This window comes from Oncorhynchus mykiss, chromosome 4 (assembly GCF_057628025.1).
Source record: "Oncorhynchus mykiss isolate SJ-2025 chromosome 4, ASM5762802v1, whole genome shotgun sequence".
In the NCBI taxonomy this organism is placed as follows: Eukaryota; Metazoa; Chordata; class Actinopteri; order Salmoniformes; family Salmonidae; genus Oncorhynchus; species Oncorhynchus mykiss.
In genome coordinates this window covers 5367501-5383899 of record NC_143025.1, presented here as the reverse complement: position 1 = coordinate 5383899, position 16399 = coordinate 5367501, and the positions used below count along the sequence as shown (strand labels likewise).

Here is a 16399-nt window from a genome sequence, read left to right as displayed (position 1 = left end):
AACAGTCTGGTGGTAACAGTCAGGTGGTAACTGTCTGGTGGTAACTGTCTGGTGGTAACTGTCTGGTGGTAACAGTCTTGTGGTGTTAACGGTCTGGTGGTGGTAACAGTCTGGTGGTGGTAACAGTCTGGTGGTGGTAACAGTCTGGTGGTGGTAACAGTCTGGTGGTGGTAACAGCCTGGTGGTAACAGTCTGGTGGTAACGGTCTGGTGGTAATGGTCTGGTGGTGTTAACAGTCTGGTGGTAACTGTCTGGTGGTAAGTCTACTGGTGGTAACAGTCTGGTGGTGGTAACAGTCTGGTGGTGGTAACAGTCTGGTGGTAACAGTCTGGTGGTGGTAACAGTCTGGTGGTGGTAACATTCTGGTGGTGGTAACAGTTTGGTGGTAACGGTCTGGTGGTAATGGTCTGGTGGTGTTAACAGTCTGGTGGTAACTGTCTGGTGGTAAGTCTACTGGTGGTAACAGTCTGGTGGTGTTAACAGTCTGGTGGTGGTAACAGTCTGGTGGTAACATTCTGGTGGTGGTAACAGTCTGGTGGTGGTAACATTCTGGTGGTGGTAACAGTTTGGTGGTAACAGTTTGGTGGTAACAGCCTGGTGGTGTTAACAGTCTGGTGGTGGTAACAGCCTTGTGTTAACAGCCTGGTGGTAACTGTCTGGTGGTAACTGTCTGGTGGTAACTGTCTGGTGGTAACAGTCTGGTGGTGTTAACAGTCTGGTAACAGTCTACTGGTGGTAACAGTCTGGTGGTGTTAACAGTCTGGTGGTGTTATCAGTCTGGTGGTGTTAACAGTCTGGTGGTGTTAACAGTCTGGTGGTAACAATCTGGTGGTGGTAACAGTCTGGTGGTAACAGTCTGGTGGTAACAGTCTGGTGATGGTAACAGTTTGTTGGTAACAGTCTGGTGGTAACAGTTTGTTGGTAACAGTCTGGTGGTTGTAACATCATGGTGTTAACAGTTTGTTGGTAACAGTTTGTTGGTAACAGTCTGGTGGTGGTAACAGTCTGGTGGTGGTAACAGTCTGGTGGTGGTAACAGCCTGGTGGTAACAGTCTGGTGGTAACGGTCTGGTGGTAATGGTCTGGTGGTGTTAACAGTCTGGTGGTAACTGTCTGGTGGTAAGTCTACTGGTGGTAACAGTCTGGTGGTGGTAACAGTCTGGTGGTGTTAACAGTCTGGTGGTGGTAACAGTCTGGTGGTAACAGTCTGGTGGTGGTAACAGTCTGGTGGTGGTAACATTCTGGTGGTGGTAACAGTTTGGTGGTAACGGTCTGGTGGTAATGGTCTGGTGGTGTTAACAGTCTGGTGGTAACTGTCTGGTGGTAAGTCTACTGGTGGTAACAGTCTGGTGGTGTTAACAGTCTGGTGGTGGTAACAGTCTGGTGGTGGTAACAGTCTGGTAGTAACAGCCTGGTGGTGGTAACAGCCTGGTGGTGGTAACAGTCTGGTGGTAACAGTCTGGTGGTAACAGCCTGGTGGTGGTAACAGCCTGGTGGTGGTAACAGTCTGGTGGTGGTAACAGTCTGGTGGTTGTAACAGCCTGGTGGTAACGGTCTGGTGGTGTTAACAGTCTGGTGGTGTTAACAGTCTGGTGGTGTTAACAGTCTGGTGGTAACAGTTTGTTGGTAACAATCTGGTGGTGGTAACAGTCTGGTGGTAACAGTCTGGTGGTAACAGTATGGTGGTAACAGCCTGGTGGTAACAGTTTGTTGGTAACAGTCTGGTGGTTGTAACAGCCTGGTGGTAACGGTCTGGTGGTGTTAACAGTCTGGTGGTGTTAACAGTCTGGTGGTAACAGTTTGTTGGTAACAATCTGGTGGTGGTAACAGTCTGGTGGTAACAGTCTGGTGGTAACAGTATGGTGGTAACAGCCTGGTGGTAACAGTTTGTTGGTAACAGTCTGGTGTTGGTAAATGTCTGGTGGTAACAGTCTGGTGGTGGTAACAGTCTGGTGGTGGTAACAGTCTGGTGGTGTTAACAGTCTGGTGGTGTTAACAGTCTGGTGGTGTTAACAGTCTGGTGGTGTTAACAGTCTAGTGGTGTTATCAGTCTGGTGGTGGTAACTGTCTGGTGGTAACAGTCTGGTGGTGTTAACAGTCTGGTGGTGTTATCAGTCTGGTGGTGGTAACTGTCTGGTGGTAACAGTCTGGTGGTGTTAACAGTCTGGTGGTAACAGTCTGGTGGTAACGGTCTGGTGGTGGTAACAGTCTGGTGGTGGTAACAGCCTGGTGGTAACGGTCTTGTGGTAACGGTCTGTTGGTAACGGTCTGGTGGTGTTAACAGTCTGGTGGTAACTGTCTGGTGGTAAGTCTACTGGTGGTAAGTCTACTGGTGGTAACAGTCTGGTGGTGGTAACAGTCTGGTGGTGGTAACAGTCTGGTGGTGGTAACAGTCTGGTGGTGGTAACAGTTTGGTGGTAACAGCCTGTTGGTTACAGCCTGGTGGTGTTAACAGTCTGGTGGTGGTAACAGCCTGTTGTTAACAGCCTGGTGGTAACAGTCTACTGGTGGTAACTGTCTGGTGGCAACTGTCTGGTGGTAACAGTCTGGTGGTGGTAACAGTCTGGTGGTGGTAACAGTCTGTTGGTGGTAACAGTCTTGTGGTGGTAACAGTCTGGTGGTGGTAACAGTTTGGTGGTGGTAACAGTCTGGTGGTAACAGTCTGGTGGTAACAGTCTGGTGGTGTTAACAGCCTGGTAACAGTCTACTGGTGGTAACAGTCTGGTGGCAACAGTCTGGTGGCAACAGTCTGGTGGTAACAGTCTGGTGGTGTTAACAGTCTGGTGGTGTTAACAGTCTGGTGGTAACAGTTTGTTGGTAACAATCTGGTGGTGGTAACAGTCTGGTGGTAACAGTCTGGTGGTGGTAACAGTTTGTTGGTAACAGTCTGGTGGTAACAGTTTGTTGGTAACAGTCTGGTGGTTGTAAAATCATGGTGTTAACAGTTTGTTGGTAACAGTTTGTTGGTAACAGTCTGGTGGTGGTAACAGTCTGGTGGTGGTAACAGTCTGGTGGTAACAGTCTGGTGGTGGTAACAGTCTGGTAGTAACAGCCTGGTGGTGTTAACAGTCTGGTGGTAACAGTCTACTGGTGGTAACAGTCTGGTGGTGGTAACGGTCTGGTGGTGTTAACAGTCTGGTGGTAACAGTCAGGTGGTAACTGTCTGGTGGTAACTGTCTGGTGGTAACTGTCTGGTGGTAACAGTCTTGTGGTGTTAACGGTCTGGTGGTGGTAACAGTCTGGTGGTGGTAACAGTCTGGTGGTGGTAACAGTCTGGTGGTGGTAACAGTCTGGTGGTGGTAACAGCCTGGTGGTAACAGTCTGGTGGTAACGGTCTGGTGGTAATGGTCTGGTGGTGTTAACAGTCTGGTGGTAACTGTCTGGTGGTAAGTCTACTGGTGGTAACAGTCTGGTGGTGGTAACAGTCTGGTGGTGGTAACAGTCTGGTGGTGGTAACAGTCTGGTGGTAACAGTCTGGTGGTGGTAACAGTCTGGTGGTGGTAACATTCTGGTGGTGGTAACAGTTTGGTGGTAACGGTCTGGTGGTAATGGTCTGGTGGTGTTAACAGTCTGGTGGTAACTGTCTGGTGGTAAGTCTACTGGTGGTAACAGTCTGGTGGTGTTAACAGTCTGGTGGTGGTAACAGTCTGGTGGTAACATTCTGGTGGTGGTAACAGTCTGGTGGTGGTAACATTCTGGTGGTGGTAACAGTTTGGTGGTAACAGTTTGGTGGTAACAGCCTGGTGGTGTTAACAGTCTGGTGGTGGTAACAGCCTTGTGTTAACAGCCTGGTGGTAACTGTCTGGTGGTAACTGTCTGGTGGTAACTGTCTGGTGGTAACAGTCTGGTGGTGTTAACAGTCTGGTAACAGTCTACTGGTGGTAACAGTCTGGTGGTGTTAACAGTCTGGTGGTGTTATCAGTCTGGTGGTGTTAACAGTCTGGTGGTGTTAACAGTCTGGTGGTAACAATCTGGTGGTGGTAACAGTCTGGTGGTAACAGTCTGGTGGTAACAGTCTGGTGATGGTAACAGTTTGTTGGTAACAGTCTGGTGGTAACAGTTTGTTGGTAACAGTCTGGTGGTTGTAACATCATGGTGTTAACAGTTTGTTGGTAACAGTTTGTTGGTAACAGTCTGGTGGTGGTAACAGTCTGGTGGTGGTAACAGTCTGGTGGTGGTAACAGCCTGGTGGTAACAGTCTGGTGGTAACGGTCTGGTGGTAATGGTCTGGTGGTGTTAACAGTCTGGTGGTAACTGTCTGGTGGTAAGTCTACTGGTGGTAACAGTCTGGTGGTGGTAACAGTCTGGTATTAACAGTCTGGTGGTGGTAACAGTCTGGTGGTAACAGTCTGGTGGTGGTAACAGTCTGGTGGTGGTAACATTCTGGTGGTGGTAACAGTTTGGTGGTAACGGTCTGGTGGTAATGGTCTGGTGGTGTTAACAGTCTGGTGGTAACTGTCTGGTGGTAAGTCTACTGGTGGTAACAGTCTGGTGGTGTTAACAGTCTGGTGGTGGTAACAGTCTGGTGGTAACATTCTGGTGGTGGTAACAGTCTGGTGGTGGTAACATTCTGGTGGTGGTAACAGTTTGGTGGTAACAGTTTGGTGGTAACAGACGGTTGGTGTTAACAGTCTGGTGGTGGTAACAGCCTTGTGTTAACAGCCTGGTGGTAACTGTCTGGTGGTAACTGTCTGGTGGTAACTGTCTGGTGGTAACTGTCTGGTGGTGTTAACAGTCTGGTAACAGTCTACTGGTGGTAACAGTCTGGTGGTGTTAACAGTCTGGTGGTGTTAACAGTCTGGTGGTGTTAACAGTCTGGTGGTGGTAACAATCTGGTGGTGGTAACAGTCTGGTGGTAACAGTCTGGTGGTAACAGTCTGGTGATGGTAACAGTTTGTTGGTAACAGTCTGGTGGTAACAGTTTGTTGGTAACAGTCTGGTGGTTGTAACATCATGGTGTTAACAGTTTGTTGGTAACAGTTTGTTGGTAACAGTCTGGTGGTGGTAACAGTCTGGTGGTAACAGTCTGGTGGTGGTAACAGTCTGGTAGTAACAGCCTGGTGGTGTTAACAGTCTGGTGGTAACAGTATACTGGTGGTAACAGTCTGGTGGTGGTAACGGTCTGGTGGTGGTAACGGTCTGGTGGTGCTAACGGCCTGGTGGTAACAGTCTGGTGGTGGTAACAGTCTGGTGGTGGTAACAGTTTGTTGGTAACAATCTGGTGGTGGTAACAGTCTGGTGGTAACAGCCTGGTGGTGGTAACAGTTTGTTGGTAACCGTCTGGTGGCTGTAACATCATGGTGTTAACAGAGTGTTGGTAACAGTATGTTGGTAACAGTTTGTTGATAACAGTCTGGTGGTGGTGCTAACAGTCAGGTGGTAACTGTCTGGTGGTAACTGTCTGGTGGTAACTGTCTGGTGGTAACTGTCTGGTGGTGGTAACGGTCTGGTGGTGGTAACAGTCTGGTGGTGTTAATAGTCTGGTGGTGTTAACAGTCTAGTGGTGTTAACAGTCTGGGGTGGTAACAGTCTGGTGGTGGTAACAGCCTGCTATTTTCTTAGCCAGTGATCTGTCTGTTCCTCCTCACCTCTCAGCCGTCTCCTTGTCTTACCTCTCTCCCGTCGGCTTGTATTACCTCTCTCCCGTTTCCTTGTCTTACCTCTCTGCCGACTCCTTGTCTTACCTCTCTGCCGTCGCCTTGTCTTACCTCTCTTCTGTCTCCTTGTCTTACCTCTCTTCTGTCTCCTTGTCTTACCTCTCTGCTGTCGCCTTGTCTTACCTCTCTGCTGTCGCCTTGTCTTACCTCTCTGCTGTCTCCTTGTCTTACCTCTCTACTGTCGACCTTGTCTTACCTCTCTGCCGTCGGATTGTCTTACCTCTCTGCTGTCGCCTTGTCTTAACTCTCTGCTGTCTCCTTGTCTTACCTCTCTTCTGTCTCCTTGTCTTACCTCTCTGCTGTCGCCTTGTCTTACCTCTCTGCTGTCTCCTTGTCTTACCTCTCTTCTGTCTCCTTGTCTTACCTCTCTGCTGTCGCCTTGTCTTACCTCTCTGCTGTCGCCTTGTCTTACCTCTCTGCTGTCTCCTTGTCTTACCTCTCTTCTGTCTCCTTGTCTTACCTCTCTGCTGTCTCCTTGTCTTACCTATCTGCTGTCTCCTTGTCTTACCTCTCTGCTTTCTCCTTGTCTTACCTCTCTGCTAACTCCATGTCTTACCTCTCTGCTTTCTCCTTGTCTTACCTCTCTGCTAAAAGGGGCACGGCAGGTTAAAGGCATGGCAGAGCAGGAGCTTATATCAGTGTCAGTTGCGAGCTCAGCCTGTTGCTCATAACCTTCACGGAAAGCAGGCAGACAGACAGACGTTACAGTACCACCGCCGTGACAGTGGAGTAGAGAGCGGAACATTTCACAGTCTCTGGTAAGACTGTTTACCTCCGGAGGGGTGAGGAGGATTCGCAGTTTGAGTTCAGGTAGGAGTCTTCACTTTTTACTTCCGAACCACCAAGGACACGGACATAGTCAGAATGTGACGTGGTGTGTTGCTGCTAGAGATAGACAGGCATGTAGAGACAGACAGGAATTTACACACAGTTTACATAAATTATATACAAAATAGATCAAATGAACATAGTGCTGTGGGAGAATGAACATAGAGTTGTGGGAGAATTAACATAGAGTTGTAGGAGAATTAACATAGAGTTGTAGGAGAATGAACATAGAGTTGTAGGAGAATGAACATAGAGTTGTAGGAGAATGAACATAGAGTTGTAGGAGAATGAACATAGAGCTGTAGGAGAATGAACATAGAGCTGTAGGAGAATGAACAGTGGACAAATATACAGAGGATATACACATTTACAGTATCAACATAAATATCTAACCAAATATCTATATGTACAGTTCAGATACAGTATAGTACAGTACAGTTCAGATACAGTATAGTACAGTACAGCTAAGATACAGTATAGTACAGTATGTACAGTTCAGATACAGTATAGTACAGTTCAGATACAGTATAGTACAGTTCAGATACAGTATAGTACAGTTCAGATACAGTATAGTACAGTATGTACAGTTCAGATACAGTATAGTACAGTTCAGATACAGTATAGTACAGTATGTACAGTTCAGATACAGTATAGTACAGTTCAGATACAGTATAGTACAGTATGTACAGTTCAGATACAGTATAGTACAGTTCAGATACAGTATAGTACAGTATAGTACTGTTCAGATACAGTATAGTACAGTTCAGATACAGTATAGTACAGTATAGTACTGTTCAGATACAGTATAGTACAGTTCAGATACAGTATAGTACAGTATGTACAGTTCAGATACACTATAGTACAGTATGTACAGTTCAGATACAGTATAGTACAGTTCAGATACAGTATAGTACAGTTCAGATACAGTATAGTACAGTATGTACAGTTCAGATACAGTATAGTACAGTATGTACAGTGCAGATACAGTATAGTACAGTACGTACAGTGCAGATACAGTATGTACAGTATGTACAGTTCAGATACAGTATAGTACAGTTCAGATACAGTTCAGATACAGTATAGTACAGTTCAGATACAGTTCAGATACAGTATAGTACAGTTCAGATACAGTTCAGATACAGTATAGTACAGTTTGTACAGTTCAGATACAGTATAGTACAGTATGTACAGTTCAGATACAGTATAGTACAGTTCAGATACAGTATAGTACAGTTCAGATACAGTATAGTACAGTATGTACAGTTCAGATACAGTATAGTACAGTATGTACAGTTCAGATACAGTATAGTACAGTTCAGATACAGTATAGTACAGTTCAGATACAGTATAGTACAGTTCAGATACAGTATAGTACAGTTCAGATACAGTATAGTACAGTTCAGATACAGTATAGTACAGTATGTACAGTTCAGATACAGAATAGTACAGTATGTACAGTATAGTACAGTATGTACAGTTCAGATACAGTATAGTACAGTTCAGATACAGTATAGTACAGTATGTACATTTCAGATACAGTATAGTGCAGTATGTACAGTTCAGATACAGTATAGTGCAGTTTGTACAGTTCAGATACAGTATAGTACAGTAAGTACAGTTCAGATACAGTATAGTACAGTTCAGATACAGTACAGTACAGTTCAGATACAGTATAGTACAGTACAGTTCAGATACAGTATAGTACAGTTCAGATACAGTATAGTACAGTATGTACAGTTCAGATACAGTATAGTACAGTTCAGATACAGTATAGTACAGTAGGTACAGTTCAGACACAGTATAGTACAGTATGTACAGTTCAGAGATCAAACAGTGTTTCTGCTTCTACTCATAGAGAGATGACAAAGAGGCACGGGACGTTTTCCCGTGACAGGAGGGTGGTTTACAGTTACATGATATGACTTAGTGAAGTGTGACGGGATATTGTTTCGACTGACGTTTACAGTTTCAGTTAAACTGCAGACCGCGTTGAGAAGATGATAGGTCGGTACGTGTCGTGTTGGATTTTTGTTTTTGTGTCCCGTCTCCTCTGACATTAAGACTACGTTATTTTGATCATTTGAACAGACGTGAACACATCGACTGACGACTCGTTGATGCTACGTGATGTCTCAATGCCCCGATATTGCTAAATCTAAGCTGACACAACCTATCTGACATAGTGAACCATTGCCTAAGAAGGCTCAAGAGCCGGAATAACAAACAAGCGTAGAAAACCTCACAACTAGTTCAAGACAGATCAGTCGGCTGTATTTTCTTGTGTGTAGTTTGTACGCTTGTTTTTTGGATACTAGTTGTTCCTGTCTGTACCTGGATCTAGTTGTTCCTGTCTGCAGCAGTACCTGGATCTAGTTGTTCCTGTCAGTACCTGGATCTAGTTGTTCCTGTCTGCATCAGTACCTGGATCTAGTTGTTCCTGTCTGCATCAGTACCTGGATCTAGTTGTTCCTGTCAGTACCTGGATCTAGTTGTTCCTGTCTGCATCAGTACCTGGATCTAGTTGTTCCTGTCAGCAGCAGTACCTGGATCTAGTTGTTCCTGTCAGCAGCAGTACCTGGATCTAGTTGTTCCTGTCAGCAGCAGTACCTGGATCTAGTTGTTCCTGTCTGCATCAGTACCTGGATCTAGTTGTTCCTGTCAGTACCTGGATCTAGTTGTTCCTGTCAGTACCTGGATCTAGTTGTTCCTGTCAGTACCTGGATCTAGTTGTTCCTGTCTGCATCAGTACCTGGATCTAGTTGTTCCTGTCTTAATCAGTACCTGGATCTAGTTGTTCCTGTCTTCATCAGTACCTGGATCTAGTTGTTCCTGTCAGTACCTGGATCTAGTTGTTCCTGTCAGTACCTGGATCTAGTTGTTCCTGTCTGCAGCAGTACCTGGATCTAGTTGTTCCTGTCTGCATCAGTACCTGGATCTAGTTGTTCCTGTCAGCAGCAGTACCTGGATCTAGTTGTTCCTGTCTGCATCAGTACCTGGATCTAGTTGTTCCTCTCTGCATCAGTACCTGGATCTAGTTGTTCCTGTCAGTACCTGGATCTAGTTGTTCCTGTCTGCATCAGTACCTGGATCTAGTTGTTTCTGTCTGCATCAGTACCTGGATCTAGTTGTTCCTGTCTGCATCAGTACCTGGATCTAGTTGTTCCTGTCAGTACCTGGATCTAGTTGTTCCTGTCAGTACCTGGATATAGTTGTTCCTGTCAGTACCTGGATCTAGTTGTTCCTGTCAGTACCTGGATCTAGTTGTTCCTGTCTGCATCAGTACCTGGATCTAGTTGTTCCTATCAGCATCAGTACCTGCAGCAGTACCTGGATCTAGTTGTTCCTGTCAGTACCTGGATCTAGTTGTTCCTGTCAAGAGCAGTACCTGGATCTAGTTGTTCCTGTCAGCAGCAGTACCTGGATCTAGTTGTTCCTGTCAGCAGCAGTACCTGGATCTAGTTGTTCCTGTCAGCAGCAGTACCTGGATCTAGTTGTTCCTGTCAAGAGCAGTACCTGGATCTAGTTGTTCCTGTCTGCCTCAGTACCTGGATCTAGTTGTTCCTGTCAGTACCTGGATCTAGTTGTTCCTGTCTGCATCAGTACCTGGATCTAGTTGTTTCTGTCTGCATCAGTACCTGGATCTAGTTGTTCCTGTCAGTACCTGGATCTAGTTGTTCCTGTCAGTACCTGGATCTAGTTGTTCCTGTCAGTACCTGGATCTAGTTGTTCCTGTCAGTACCTGGATCTAGTTGTTCCTGTCTGCATCAGTACCTGGATCTAGTTGTTCCTATCAGCATCAGTACCTGCAGCAGTACCTGGATCTAGTTGTTCCTGTCAGTACCTGGATCTAGTTGTTCCTGTCAAGAGCAGTACCTGGATCTAGTTGTTCCTGTCAGCAGCAGTACCTGGATCTAGTTGTTCCTGTCAAGAGCAGTACCTGGATCTAGTTGTTCCTGTCAAGAGCAGTACCTGGATCTAGTTGTTCCTGTCAGCAGCAGTACCTGGATCTAGTTGTTCCTGACGTTTCTCTAAACCAGGCTATAGGCTTCATGTGCACCACCAAGTCAGAACAGTAGAGTAAGTTATGAGGGGGGACCAAATTGTTAGGTTGAGTAACATGGGCTACTAACAGCTTACTACACAACATTCACTTAGTATTACTTTCTTAGCTACAGTATACATATCTCCCTGGCATATTACATCATTTATGCAGCAGCATACAATACATTTTTGCACTCACCTTCTTGTGCTGTGCTCACTTGAACAGGAAGGTGGCACGGCGGTCCTTTCCTGTGGGCAAATTTCATCATCAGTCTGTCATTCCCTGGATTAATGAGTAATGTTTATGTTCAATGGCCGATGAGCACCGATACGTTTTATCTATAATCTCTCTTCATATGACAAGGATTGAAAAGGATTTGCCAGTAGATTGACAACGTGATTCATGGTGACTGGTAGCTAAGATTTTGAAAATATGATGTTGACATGATCAGTCCAATCAAAGCTGCCTGTAGATATAACGATGATGTGACATAATTTTATCTGTGGCCAATGACCTTGAGCCTTCTTGGATGGGCACTTCTAATGTAACTCTATGGCAGCACCCAAGCGGGCTTGAACTGCCTAGCTCTCCCTGTAGATTTTGCGGTGACGCAGTGTCCCCCATGAGTGACAGAACACTGAGCCAATCCTGGCGTAACTAGAGAACATGACCAACCCCTACTCTCTGTATTTTCTGCTGGCTTCTCCACCACCACCCCCATGAGTGATGGCAATAAAAGTGAGCATTTTTGTCACACGACACAATGCCAAAGATATCTCAAGTTGAGGGAGAGTGCAATTGGCATGCTGACTGCAGGAATGTCCATCAGAGCTGTTGTCAGAGAATTTAATGTTAATTTCTCTACCATAAGCCGCCTCCAACATTGTTTTTGAGAATTTGGCAGTACGTCCAACTGGCGTCACAACCGCAGACCACATACGTGTATGGCGTCAGGTGGGCAATGTCAACGTTGTGAACGGAGTGCCCCATGGTGGCAGTTGGGTAATGGTATGGGCAGGCATAAGCTACGGACAATGAACACAATTGCATTTTATTGATGGCAATTTGAATGCACAGAGATGCCGTGAAGAGATCCTGAGGCCCATTGTCGTGCCACTCATCCGCCTCCATCACCTCATGTTTCAGCAAGGATCTGTACGCAATTCCTGGAAGCTGAAAATGTCCCAGTTCTTCCATGACCTGCACACTCACCAGACATGTCACCCATTGAGCATGTTTGGGATGCTCTGGATTGACGTGTACGACAGCGTGTTTCAGTTCCCACCAATATCCAGTAACTTCGCACAGCCGTTGAAGAGGAGTGGGACAACATTCCACAGACCACAATCAACAGCCTGATTAACTCTGTGCCAAGCTGCATGAGGCAAATGTTCACACAGATACTCACTGGTTCCACGACCCATTAAAAGAAGGTATCTGTGACCAACAGATGCATATCTGTATTCCCAGTCACTTTAAAATCCATCGATTTGGGCCTAAAGAATTTATTTCAATTGACTGACTTCATTATATGAACTGAACTGAAACTACGGAATAATCTTTGAAATTGTTGTGTTTAATACTTTTATAAATTCTATTTACTAAAAAGACCAAACTTACAGAAAATATATATATTAAATAAATATATTACTATTTAGACCAACAATCTTAAAAATAACACGTCTGTGTTCTCTTGTTTTCAGGATGGAGACATATGATGAGAAAAACACATGTGGGATGATTTGTCTGAAATATCTGCTATTGACCTTTAACCTTCTCTTCTGGGTGAGTCTGCATGTCTGTCTACTATTGACCTTTAACCTTTGCTTCTGGGTGAGTATGCCTGTCTGTCTACTATTGGCCTTTAACCTTTGCTTCTGGGTGAGTCTGCCTGTCTGTCTACTATTGACCTTTAACCTTTGCTTCTGGGTGGGTCTGTCTGTCTGTCTACTATTGACCTTTAACCTTTTCTTCTGGGTGAGTCTGCCTGTCTGTCTGTCTACTATTGACCTTTAACCTTTGCTTCTGGGTGAGTCTGCCTGTCTGTCTACTATTGACCTTTAACCTTTGCTTCTGGGTGGGTCTGTCTGTCTGTCTACTATTGACCTTTAACCTTTGCTTCTGGGTGAGTCTGCCTGTCTGTCTGTCTACTATTGACCTTTAACCTTTGCTTCTGGGTCAGTCTGCCTGTCTGTCTGTCTACTATTGACCTTTAACCTTTGCTTCTGGGTCAGTCTGCCTGTCTGTCTGTCTACTATTGACCTTTAACCTTCTATTCTGGGTGAGTCTGCCTGTCTGTCTACTATTGACCTTTAACCTTTGCTTCTGGGTGAGTCTGCCTGTCTGTCTACTATTGACCTTTAACCTTTGCTTCTGGGTGAGTCTGTCTGTCTGTCTACTATTGACCTGTCTATCTGCTATGTCTGTCTGTCTGTCTGTCTATCTGCTATGTCTGTTTGTCTGTCTGCCTGTCTGTCAGCCTGCCTGCCTGCCTGTCTGTCTGTCTGTCTGTCTGTCTGTCTGTCTGTCTGGCAGAACAACATCTTTTTTTGGGGGGCAGAAATGTTGCTTAACTTGTCCTATATGTTATAACAAAGCAGTAGATTCTATAGACAGGTTTAACCCTTTGCATGTCTGTACACTAAATGAACCTGAAATAATATAAACCGTTAAGTCTCTAACCTGTCAGCGACTGATAGTCTCCTACTGCCTGTATTTGATTGGTGCTAGGAATCTACTAGTTATCATGCTATTGAAAATTGTCTGTGTTCTGAATTGAAATAATTTAATTTAATGGAATTGATTTGAAAGGGAATTGAATTGAGTGGTTTTGAATTCCCCTGCTGTGTGTGTGTGTGTGTGTGCGCGTGTGTGTGTGTGTGTGTGCGCGTGTGCGTGTCCTCTTTCAGCTGGCAGGTGGAGTGATGATGGCGGTGGGGGTGTGGACCCTCGTAGAGAAGAGTGACTACATCAGCCTCCTCAACTCCACCTTCTACTCTGCCTCTGCCTACATCCTCATAGCTGCCGGGGCTATCGTTGTCTTCACTGGGATCGTAGGCTGCTGTGCCACCCTCAAGGAGATGAGGAGTCTGCTAATAGTGGTGATCCTCCGATCAATCAATCAACCAATCAACCAATCAATCAACCAATCAATCAACCAATCAATCAACCAATCAACCAATCCTCCGATCAACCAACCAACCAATCAACCAATCAATCAATCAACCAACCAATCAACCAATCAATCAACCAATCCTCCGATCAACCATGCAAACAACCAATCAACCAATCAATCAACCAATCCTCTGATCAATCAATCAACCAATCAATCAACCAATCAATCAACCAATCAATCAACCAATCAACCAACCAATCAATCAACCAATCAATCAACCAATCAATCAACCAATCAACCAATCAATCAACCAATCCTCCAATCAATCAACCAATCAACCAACCAATCAACCAATCAACTAACCAATTAACCAATCAATCAACCAATCAATCCATTTACAAAGCCCTATATCAAATCAGCAGTTGTGACACAGTGTCTCGAAACCGGAAACACTCTAACTAACACACGATATCAATCAAACGTAATGGTACACATCCACACTGGTTAAACCTTATAAACAGCACATATACCTGAAATGACATTCACACAGCTTCTTCTACACCCTCGGAGACTCCCTTTACGATTAATGATTTAATATAAACATTAAAAAACACTCTTTACTTTCAAAATGATTTAATAGAAACATTAAAAAACACCCTTTACTTTCAAAACGATTTAATATAAACATTAAAATCCGTTCACATATAAACTCCTGTCAATTAAACACAGAAAAAAGGAGGCAGAAAAAAGGGGTAATGGATGTATGTACACTATATATACACACACACACACACACACACACACACACACACACACACACACACACACACACACACACACACATATACACACTACCGTTCAAAAGTTTGGGGTCACTTAGAAAATGTCCTTGTTTTTTGAAAGAAAAGCACATTTTTTTTTGTCCATTTAAAATAACATCAAATTTATCAGAAATACAATATAGGCATTGTTAATTTTGTAAATTACTATGGTAACGGCTGATTTTTTTAATGGTATATCTACGTAAAGAGGCCCATTATCAGAAACCATCACTCCTGTGGTCCAATGGCACCTTGTGTTAGCTAATCCAAGTAATGACATTTTGTGGCCACTAGCTGGCGATGATATAGCTTAAAGCCATTTACTAACCATAGGGAACCCAATTTAAAGAAGACAATGCTCAGATAAGTGGCTGATTTCTCCGAAAAACATAGTAATCCCCAACCAGTTGACTACTTTAAAATGGTGGAATCTCTCAATGGCAATGTCCGAAACAGGTTTATATGCATCTAGACTCCTCTATCTACCTCTATGATATAAACAGAACCAGACGAAAATACACTGTCTGAAATGCACGTGTCATAAATATCACGCAGAATAATGCCGTGTGTGTATCTTTAAGAGTTTAGATACGGAGCATGAGTCACGAGAGAGGAATGAGGGGCATCACCGGTATGGTGGTTGGAGAGACAGAGCAAGAGTGGGGTGGAGAGTGGGGAGAAGTGGGGGTAGGGGGAGAGGAGGTGGAGAGTGGGGAGAAGTGGGGGTAGGGGGAGAGGAGGTGGAGAGTGGGGAGAAGTGTGGGTAGGGGGAGAAGAGGTGGAGAGAGGAGAAGAGGTGGGGAGTGGGGAGTGGGGAGAAGTGGTGGGGAGAAGTGGGGGTAGGGGGAGAGGAGGGGCTATAGAGGAGAGAGGGCTTTGCTTTGCAATGTAAACATATGTTTCCCATGTCAGTAAAGTCCCTTAAATGTAATTGAATTGAAATTGAGAGGGGAGAGGAGGGACAAAAGGGAGAGATAGAGAGACAGCAACACAATTAGACCCGACCAAATCATGAGAAAGCAAAAATATAATTACTTGACACATTGGAAAGAATTAACAAAAAACAGAGCAAACTAGCTTTGATTATGTACAGACTTAGTGAGCATAGCCTTGCTATTGAGAAAGGCCGCCGTAGGCAGACATGGCTCTCAAGAGAAGACATGCTATGTGCAGACTGCCCACAAAATGAGGTGGAAACTGAGCTGCACTTCCTAACCTCCTGCCCAATGTATGACCATATTAGAGAGACATATTTCCCTCAGATTACACAGATCCACAAAGAATTCGAAAACAAATCCAATTTTGATAAACTCCCATATCTACTGGGTGAAATTCCACAGTGTGCCATCACAGCAGCAAGATTTGTGACCTGTTGCCACGAGAAAAGGGCAACCAGTGAAGACCAAACACCATTGTAAATACAACCCATATTTATGCTTATTTATTTTTAATTATGTACGTGAACTATTTGCACATCATTTCAACACTGTATATATATAATATGACATTTGAAATCTCTTCATTGCTTTAGAACTTGTGTGAGTGTAATATTTACTGTTCACTTCATTATTAGTTTTTTTATCCTTTTAACTTGCTTTGAACTGAATTGAGAGACAGAGAGGGGGGGGGGTGTTAGAGGAGAGGGAGAGAGAGGGGTGGGGAGAGGGGGTGAGAGAGAGGGGGAAAGGGTTAGAGGAGAGGGAGAGAGAGGTGGAGAGCGGGTTAGAGGAGAGGGAGAGAGAGAGGTGGTGAGATTGTTAGAGGAGAGGAGAGGAGAGGAGAGAGAGAGGTGGGGAGAGAGTTAGAGGAGAGAGAGAGAGGGGTGTGGGAGAGAGAGAGTGAGAGAGAGAGAGGGGGAGAGGGTTAGAGGAGAGGGAGAGAGAGGGGTGGGGAGAGGGGGAGAGAGAGGGAGAGAGAGAGGGGGATATGGTTAGAGG

General features: G+C 44.9%; 1 protein-coding gene across 4 annotated transcripts in view; it reads left to right on the top strand.

Annotated features, from left to right (window-relative positions):
* Positions 1–6169: 6169 nt before the first annotated feature.
* LOC110522692 (CD151 antigen) overlaps positions 6170–16399 on the top strand; it is a 31830-nt gene continuing 21600 nt past the window's right edge. For 2 of the 4 annotated variants that reach the window (XM_036968937.2, XM_090230924.1), the window contains exons 1-3: positions 6170–6466; positions 12230–12311; positions 13436–13627. In XM_036968937.2, coding sequence (XP_036824832.2) covers positions 12231–12311; positions 13436–13627 — 273 coding nt within the window. In that variant the 5' untranslated portion in view covers positions 6170–6466; position 12230. The remainder of the gene's footprint in view (positions 6467–12229; positions 12312–13435; positions 13628–16399) is intronic. The other 2 variants (XM_090230925.1, XM_036968935.2) reach the window with 1 other exon arrangement.